At 49.9% G+C, this 8967-nt stretch overlaps 1 protein-coding gene across 1 annotated transcript; it reads left to right on the top strand.

The window, feature by feature from the left end:
• Positions 1–2276: 2276 nt before the first annotated feature.
• On the top strand, positions 2277–5959 carry LOC131510062 (ubiquinol-cytochrome-c reductase complex assembly factor 5). The gene is made up of 2 exons (XM_058726679.1): positions 2277–2580; positions 5855–5959. Exons 1-2 carry the CDS (start codon positions 2430–2432, stop codon positions 5944–5946), a joined length of 243 nt encoding a protein of 80 aa, XP_058582662.1. The 5' UTR covers positions 2277–2429; the 3' UTR covers positions 5947–5959.
• The last annotated feature ends 3008 nt before the right edge of the window (positions 5960–8967 follow it).

Here is an 8967-nt window from a genome sequence, read left to right as displayed (position 1 = left end):
CCACGGTGGCCGCGTGCTCCTCACGGCGGCCGGCCAATGGGCGCGGCGCGCGGAGCCCGGCCGGCCAATGGGCGCGCCCCTCGGCCTGGGGGGCGGGAGGTCCCGGGGCGGGGCGGGACGGGTTCCCTAGCCCCCCTCCCCCGTCTCCTCGAGGCTGAGGAGGACTCTGCGCCCCCCTTCGGTGGCCACCGCAGCGATGGCCGCTCTTTGGGCTCCCTTCCCGGGAGGTCGGAGGACCCAAGAACGGTCGTCTCCTTGAGGCTGCAGACGGCCGGGACACGGAGAGGGAAGGGTCGGAGCGCGGCGGCCCCACCTCGACCCCCCGTCCTCTGTCTCCCCCTCCGTTCCCGGGTCCGCTAGCCCGCCGCCCCCCGCGCCCGCCCCTGTCCTTCACGACCTCAGCTCCGCCACCGCTCCCAGCCAGTGATGCGGCGAGGGTCCTGTTCCCTGCAGATCAGAGGCCGGCCAGTTTCACTCTAGCGAATAAAGAGCCTTCCCCACGCCGGGTGAGACCTCGGGACCCACAGCGCCGCTGAAGCAGCCTCTCCTCGCTCCCGCCCTCTACCGCACACAGATGACCCCTTTTAACCTAGGGCAGGACCCCTGAGCGGTGCGCTGCAGAGTTGTGGGCCCGGGGTCACTGCGCCTGCCTGGTTCTGACCTCAGCAAACAGCCGCACCGACCTCACTCTCCGCTTCCCCGCGCGGGGCCCCCATTGAGATGCCGCGGTCTCTTCCAGCAATGTTTCCAGACTTTCCATCGAAATTCGGCATTCCTTCTTGGAACCACTCTCCACCTGTGTTTCTTCTACTCAGATCTGTTTCCTGAGCCCGCTGCGTACCAGGTGGTGCACTGCACCGGTGGGCCCTGTCGGTGGGGACCTGGCCGGCTAGACATTCTGTTTCCTTGGGGTGCTCCTCCCGGCTTAAGGGTGTGTGCCTATTTGAATACACATTGCATCTTGGCTGAGCACTTACATATGGTGGGCCAGATCCTGGGCCAGGTGATGGGGCAGGATGGAGGCGGAAGGGTAGGCACGTGTGAGCCCCAGGAAGCTAGGAGGGCGTTGAACACCTGTCCACAAGTCTCCTCAGGCGGGAGATGGGTGCCCCGCAGTGACAGGCTTCCAGAGCCACCAAAAGAAACGAGTGAGTGCCAAGCCAGTGTGTGCGGGAAGCTGGAGAAGGCAGGTTATCCGGGTAGCAGCACTGGCCTGGCTGCTCAGCTCGGCTCTGTGACCCTTGCCAGGGGCCCTGCTTGCTCTGTCCCTCTTCTCCAGCCTGTTTGTGTATACTTTGTGTTCACGTCACCAGACTTTTTCACTAAGTTTTCATTTGATTTTTTTAGTTTGTGTACTAGTTGTCTCCCTTTCCAAAGATAAGGACCCAGTTGTTTTTTTAGCCTTAGGTAATAAAGTGACAGCTGTTTACAACAAAGCGTGGAGACTTAGTGACTTAGCAAGAGTGAAGGCTCTGGAGTCTGAGCTCTGCTACTACCTGGCTCAAGCTTTTAACTTCTCAGTTTCCCATCTATAAAAGGAGAAGATGCAAATAAAGGCGAGTTTCCCTAGGATTTAGAGTGCATGTAAAGAACTGGCACTCAATAAATCGTTATCGCCAGCATCAGAGAAAGGGTCCCATTTTGTGGAGCAAGGGATGTGGTTTGACAAAGCCCATGCTCCTGAGCCACTCTGCTCTTCTGTGATTATTGTGAATAAGGAGATGATGCATAAAAAGCACCTACACGTCCCTGTATAACGGTAAGTGCCCCGGATACAGGATGGCTTTGATTAATTTCAGGGTTGTCACAAGGTGATTACTTGGACTTTTGTTGTGATAAAGTTCAGCTTTCAACAATGCATATCAAATTCTGTTATTTTTAGTATTCTTGTCACCAGTCGCAACCCCGAAATAAATGCAAAGAATTGCATAATTGCACTCTATAGTACAATGCGGTATACGTTTAGCCCATCAGAGAGGGTCGTCACTTCTAGCAGGACTTTAAGAAAAAAGATGGCGGTGGCAAAGTAGGGGGTGCCGCCGCCAACTCCGAGCACTGGCTTGCACTGGGGAGGCTGGGGCGGAGCGGGGTGGACGCCACGTGGGAGGCCCCGCCCCCTTGGGCCACCCTGCCTCCAGAGCCTAGGCGCCTGCGCCAGCTCCCTCGGGCTGGGCTCCACCTTAAGGAGCACGCGCACTCTGCCGCAATCGGATTGGCGGGTCCTCGCGCCCCACCGCACTCTGATTGGTGGAGCCGCCCAGTCTCTGGGGCCGGGTGTCCGAGCTCAGCTTCTTCAGCTCCGCGGCTGCCTGGAGGTGGCGCAGGCCGGCCGCCGGACTCGTCTTCAGCAGGGAGCTCCAGTCCAGGAGCTGGGGCAGCTCTCGTCGCTCCTGGTTCCGCTGAACCCCTGTCCACGACCTGGGTCGGGCATGTTTTCCAGGGCCCAGGTGAAGCGGATCCTGCAGCGGGTGCCCGGGAAGCAGCGACTCGGCGTTTACAGGTTCCTGCCCTTCTTTTTTGTCCTGGGAGGAACGATGGAGTGGATCATGATTAAACTGCGCGTGGGCCAGGAGACCTTCTGTAAGTGGGGGTGCAGCAGCGTCCGTTTCATTTCAGGAAGGCAGGAGGCGGCAAGGGACCTGTTTCCCTCGGGGACAGTCAGGTTGCAGACTGCTCATTCCACTCTGAGCGCTGAGCTGCCTTTACCGTGGTCAGAAGGGCAAGTACGGTTACATTCGCGGCCCCGGGCTCTCTTGTAAGCGGGGCGACAGAAGCACTTTGGTGTCCAACCTTGAGACCTTCCCTGCACTTTGAGGGGAGAGCACGTGACTCCACGCGGAACACCCTCCTCTCAAGCCAGCCCCTTCGTCCCTGCCCGCCGGTGACATTTGTTTGGTTGGTCCTAAGGAACACACTTGCTCACAGCACTGTAGAAGCGAGTGCGACCCTGAAGATTCATGGAAACACCTGCTAATCTTAGGTCAGCCCTCTCTGGATTCTTCAGTCCAAACCCTGGAGAGAGCTGGTCCGCCTTGGCCTAGAGGATTGCCACAGTCTTTGCGGGACAGAGTCACTGACACCAGGGCCCAGCAAAGAATGCCTGTGAAAAGAATGCCTGGCATTGCTTTGCCAAGCCTTAGCGCTAGTTACCCTTCTGGAAAAACTTTCCCACCCCCTTGGCCATTTCTGCTTTATTCCTCTCCAGAAACACGTTATCACTCGCGAATTACCAACCCTCATTTAAAAACAAATTTTTTTGTGTTTGTTTATTTTTGAGAGAGAGCAGGTGCCAGAGTGAGGGAGGGGCAGAGAGAGAGAGGGAGACAGAGGATCTTAAGGGGGCTCTGCCCTGAGAACAGAGAGCCCGATGTGGGGCACAAACCCACCAAACGGGAGATCGTGACCTGAGCCGAAGTCAGATGCTTAACCGACTGAACCACCCAGGCGCCCCTATTTAAAAAAAAAAAAAAAAAAATTAAATAAAAAAATTAAAGATTTTTAAGCAATCTCTAGCCCCAACGTGGGTCTCCGCGAACCTGCAACCCTGAGATCAAGAGTTGCATGTTCCACCTACCCAGCCATCCAGGTGCTGGGCCAACCCTTATTTTAAAAACACTGTTACATTAGCGCTTCCTAAAGATACTTACCTTTTGTTCATCTATTCATCAGTATTTAATACACACCCATGAGAGTATGTAAGGAACAAGGCAATGTCCCCTCCTTCAGAAGAGCTCTAATGGCAGAGACCCATCATAAAGACTGTTACTATTAAGTGTGGTCAATACTGAGGGGACAGTGGCAGGGGGCAATGGCAGTCTTGGGGGAGTGTGGAGACCTCAGCTGGATCAGATGGTGCAGGGAAGGCTTCCAGGAGTTACCATGCCAGGTGGGACCTGAAGATTGACTGAGTAGGTCAGCCAGATGAGGGGAACGTTTGTGGAGGTGAAAGTCTGACGCTAGTGCCATGGTGTGAAAGATTACTGTTTGAGGGCCTAAAGGTGAGTGGAGTGAGGGATGAAGTGGTTAGAAATGTGCCTGGGCGGATGTGTCCAGAAGCACTGGAGAACCAAGAACGTACCCAAAGGATTGCAGGTTTTAAGCTGCGGAGGATTAACAAGAGAGTGGGTTCTTGTGGAGAGGAGGCAAGAACACAGGCTGTTGGTTGTTCAGGCCTGAGATGATGGCCTGGTCGGGTGGGTGTAGATGGGATGCCCAAGAGTGGAGTTGAGAGACACTCAGGAGATGGTACTGACAGGGCCTTGTGACTGAGTGGACTCAGGAGATGAGTGGTGGAGGCTTCTGGTAGGACAGCCGGGGCAGGGGTGGGGTTAGGGAGGGGACACTGGCGGGGCAGTCCAGACTCCGTTTTTGGACGTGCCGAGGTGGAGATAGTTCTATAGATCTGAAGCTCAGCAGGCAGATCTGTCTCATGGGTCTGGGTTTATGGGTCATTTGAAACCAGATTGGAAGGAAAGTCAGAGGCAAATCCAACATTTTAAGGATGACTAGAAGTAGCCCTAGAGGCAAGGAGGAAACCCAGAGGCTCAGGAATCTGACTCTGTGAATGGGGGGTGTGGGGTGTGTGTGTGGGGGTCATCCTCCCCTCCCCCACCAGGAGAGACCTGAAGATACGGAGATTCGGGTCAGGAGAGGGGGGTGGAGACAGGCTACACATACCTGGCTCTTGAGAAGGTGGGAGAGCTTGGGATCAGAGCAGAGGCATGAGAGCAGCCCTTGGAAGTTAGCTGGAAGAATTCTTTACTGATGACTTAGCTGTGTGAAGAAGGGTCCATGGCCTTCTGGGGGTAAGTGAAGAAGGGTCAGGGTCATGACTGAGGAAACAGGATTGTCAGGCATCACAAGTGGACCCAGTTAAATGCATAAGTTGGTCCTACACCACAAAGCAGAGTGAGGCATGCAGGAGGAAGGCAATTGGATTAGTCTATAGTTGGGTTTTGAAGATGGGTCAAGAAGTTATTAAGAGGGGACTGCAGCTGGTTTGGGCAGGAAGAGAGAACAAGAGGGGGCTGAGGAGGTATTCAGGGGCCAAGGGCCTGGGGAAGAAGTTGATAGAGGTTCAAGGACGGAATGGCTAGAAAGGTGGTAGAGGTTGTGGTCAGAGCAGGATGAATACTTCAGAGAACACCGCAAGTAGATGGCAGAAGGTGGCCAGAGAAGTCAGGGAGGTGAAGGGGCTAGTGCTTCATCCCCATGGCAGGTGGTGTTGCCTGGAAGATCACACAGGGAGGTCAAGGAGCCTGAACTAGATGCCAGCATTTTCAGTGACTGAAGGGGAGTGGTGGAGCCAGGTGCCCATGAGAGAGCCAGGTGCTCATTGTGGCAAATGGCGTAAGCCCCAAAGGAAGAGGGTGAAGAATCTGCAGTGTCGAAGGGCAGCTGTTGAGAACAAGGGAACTCACCTCACCTCCCCACCCTGAGTTCCTGGTGTAGGTGAGGGAGTAGCAGAGAGCTGCAGGGCAAGACGTGCCTTTGAGGCACTTCAGTTAAGGATGATTTCAGAGAAAGACATTTTTTTTCGGGGGGGGGGGGGAAGGGGGGGTGGGTGGGCAGGGGAGGAAGTGAGGAAAGTCTTAAAAACATTGCTAAGAGGTATGCCAGGACAGGATCCTGTCTTTGAAGACACTCTTACCATGCTATTAAAGTCCAGAACTGCATTAACATAGTCCTCATCTAACTCAAGTTTTGTTTTAAATGAGGTCTATTTTGGCATTGAGTTAAACAGTGAGATTCAGAAAGAGCTTGAGAGCTCTAGGCCACTGGTTAAATTAGTCAGATCTGAGTACTTTTAATTCCTGTTTCTTAAAAATCTAAGTGAAATTTTTATTTGACACAGATGATGTCTACCGTAGAAAAGCCTCAGAACGACAGTATCAGAGAAGGCTGGAAAATGCATCGGAGACTGTACTTCAGCCGTCAATAAAGTAAACATGAAATTTTACTACTGGTTTCAATTCCTTTGAAAATGTACTTTTCAGATCTCTTGTTCTTCCCAGAACTGCCTTTACAAAGAATTTTTATAGTTTTCCTGTCTCTGCTTGAATACTTCCCAAGTCACTGTTGGATGGCACTTATGGAAAATACTTTCCTCCTGAAACGCTCTTGCCCATTAAATCCACTCGATGAAAATACTAGAAAAAAAAATTAATGTTTATGTGAGAGAGAGAGAGAGAGAGAGAGAGAGCGCGCGCAAGAATGGCGGAGGGACAGAGAGAGGAAGACACAGAATCTGAAGGAGGTTCCAGGCTCTGAGCTGTCAGCACAGAGCCCAACGAGGGGCTTGAACCCACCAACTGCGAGATCATGACCAGAGCCAAAGTCAGAAGCTTAACTGACTGAGTCACCCAGGTGTCCCTCCATGAAAATATTTCTTAAACAATTCAAGGATCAAAAACAAAACAAAACAAAACAATTCAAGGATCAGTCAGGATGCTTTTTAGTGCAGTCTCAGTCTGAATTATTTGTGAAGTCTTGTTTTAGGCCACAAATAATTACTTGTTTGCAGAATTTAGATTTAAACATAGAGATAAAAGATCTCTACTGCAAGATTATTTAAACCAAGATAATTTTGCAGATTACATTCCTGCTAGCTACCAATCTGTCAATATTTGCTAGGGTGGTGGGAATTCCTGACCACACATTACTCATGTCAGGTGCTCTTATGAACAGAAATAACCCCTCCCCTTGCCTGTCCCCACTAATATACAAGGGCTGGACCTCCATAAGGACTCCAGAGGGGACAGGCTTCCCACCCCTCTGTGATGAAGATGTGCTTTCATCCAGCTGCTAAAGATAAAGACACTACTTCTTCCCTGAGAAAGTGAACCTTCACACTGCAAAGCAACCATAAAGTAACCACAGACTTCATCTGAATCGGAAGCTCAGAGGAGAGATTTTGTAATTTGACCCAGAGTAAGTTTGGGTCAGCTGGTAAGAAAAGCAGAAGCTGTATCCATTTTTTCCCTTTTAATCCCTGCTTGGTAACTACATCCAACATCTATTCAAACAAGAACATATCTGTATTAAAGAAGACTAAGTTTCAAAATAGTTTCTAATGACTGCTCATGAATATATAGAAGCAGATGCTTAAGGCCACAGTGTATTCTCAATAATCTTTGTCACAAACATCTCTTCCCGTTTTTCTAATTTAAATTAGTCCATTTATGTTAGAATCAGTATAAAGACCCACTGACTACTCCGATCTCCTTAAAGCACTATCCACACCAGCTGCAGCTCAGGGTCACTGCTCAGAGATGGCTTAAGCGTAAAGGCCAGTGATGACCCCACAGCACTGGGGAGAGGAAGGAGGTTCTTCTGTGCAGTGTCACCTAGAGAGTTCCTGGTGAACCTGACCTTATAGGCATTTTAGTGATTAGACTGCAGCATGAGGAATTAAATTGTAGTAGGATTCTCTCAATTATATGGCCTTATTCCATACCCCACCCCAGTTCTAGAAGTTTAGTATTGGTAATTTAGAGAGAATCTGTAACTTACACACCTTTTACAACTGCCCATAAAACTGACAGTTAACTTCTGTGTCTGCTGTGGGCTCCTTCCCTGGCCCGCCCCCCCCCCCTGCCTGCACCCCAGAAAGAATCACAGCTGCAAATTCATGTTAACCTTCCTTAGCATTTTCTTTGTGTGTGTGTTGTTTTTTTTTTTAACGTTTATTTACTTTTGAGACAGAGAGAGACAGAGCATGAATGGGGGAGGGTCAGAGAGAGAGGGAGACACAGAATCTGAAACAGGCTCCAGGCTCCGAGCTGTCAGCACAGAGCCCGATGCGGGGCTCACGGACCGTGAGATGATGACCTGAGCCGAAGTCAGACGCTTAACCGACTGAGCCACCCAGGTGCCCCTGTTCTTCTTTTTAAAATATATATCAGAGTTCTGATTTACTGATGGACAACAGAACTTTGAAGATGATAAGAAATGTCTCATTTCCAGGCAAGGAGACTAGCTAAGCATCTGTTGCATTAAATTGAAGATACTCTCAGAGTATGTTGTTTGGATGCTACAAAGTAAGAACTAATCTTTGTTAACCTAAGTGAAAGCTTTTAAGCTTCACCTCAAAAAAATTTTAAGCCTCCTACTTCTCACACACTGGAACTGCTAAGGGAACTTAAATAATGTGAAAAGCAATGCTCTTATATGCTGATTACAGAACTGCTGTGCCCCCTAGTGTGAAGTACAAGGCAAAAAATTTAATAACTCAAATTTTAAAAACTGTAATACTTCTAGAATGACAAAAACGGAACTAGCATTTGTTGCTTGAAATCTACGTCCGGTGTGGTGTTGGGTAAAGAACGTGGCTTTGGAGCTTCACTTATTCATCTGAACTGATAGGGACAGTATTTAAGTTAGGCACATAGTAAATCATAAAGGGGAGCTATCTTTGTCTAAAGGGTTTTATTCTGGAAGTCTTGCCTAAATCTAAGATGTTATAACTTAAGCACATTAATCTCTCTTCCTTTCTTTTTGTAAGTCTGAATTTTTCACCCCAAGGTACTTCTCTTAAAAAACAACAACAACAACAAAACACATTTGGACCATGGTGTTTTCCAAAGCAATTCCTCTCCTAGATAAAGCCATACAGGGGCGCCTGGGTGGCTCTGTCAGTTAAGCGTCTGACTTCGGCTCAGATCATGATCTCACAGTTCGTGAGTTTGAGCCCTGCATCGGGCTCTGTGCTGACAGCTCGGAGCCTGGAGCCTGCTTCAGATTCTGTGACTCCCTCTCTCTCTGCCCCTCCCCTGCTTGTACTCTGTCTCTCTCTCAAAAATAAATAAAACGTTAAAAAAAAAACAAAACTACAGTGTCAGCTCTTAGTCTTTACACATGTGCATTAAATTTAGAATTTCTTGCCACATTTATGTGCAACCCACAAGAAGTGAATACTATGTCTATTGTGGGGATAGAAACAGTCTGTTAATTTGCTCAGTTCTGAAC

Source organism: Neofelis nebulosa, chromosome 4 (genome assembly GCF_028018385.1).
Source record: "Neofelis nebulosa isolate mNeoNeb1 chromosome 4, mNeoNeb1.pri, whole genome shotgun sequence".
NCBI classification, from domain to species: Eukaryota; Metazoa; Chordata; class Mammalia; order Carnivora; family Felidae; genus Neofelis; species Neofelis nebulosa.
The sequence above is the reverse complement of the archived record's forward strand: the minus strand, read 5'-3'. Positions and strand labels throughout refer to the sequence as shown.

Coding starts and splice junctions, on each gene's coding strand:
- LOC131510062 (XM_058726679.1), top strand. CDS start 2,430: ATGTTTTCCAGGGCCCAGGTGAAGCGGATCCTGCAGCGGGTGCCCGGG. Junction 2,581..5,854: donor CGTGGGCCAGGAGACCTTCT/GTAAGTGGGGGT, acceptor TATTTGACACAG/ATGATGTCTACCGTAGAAAA.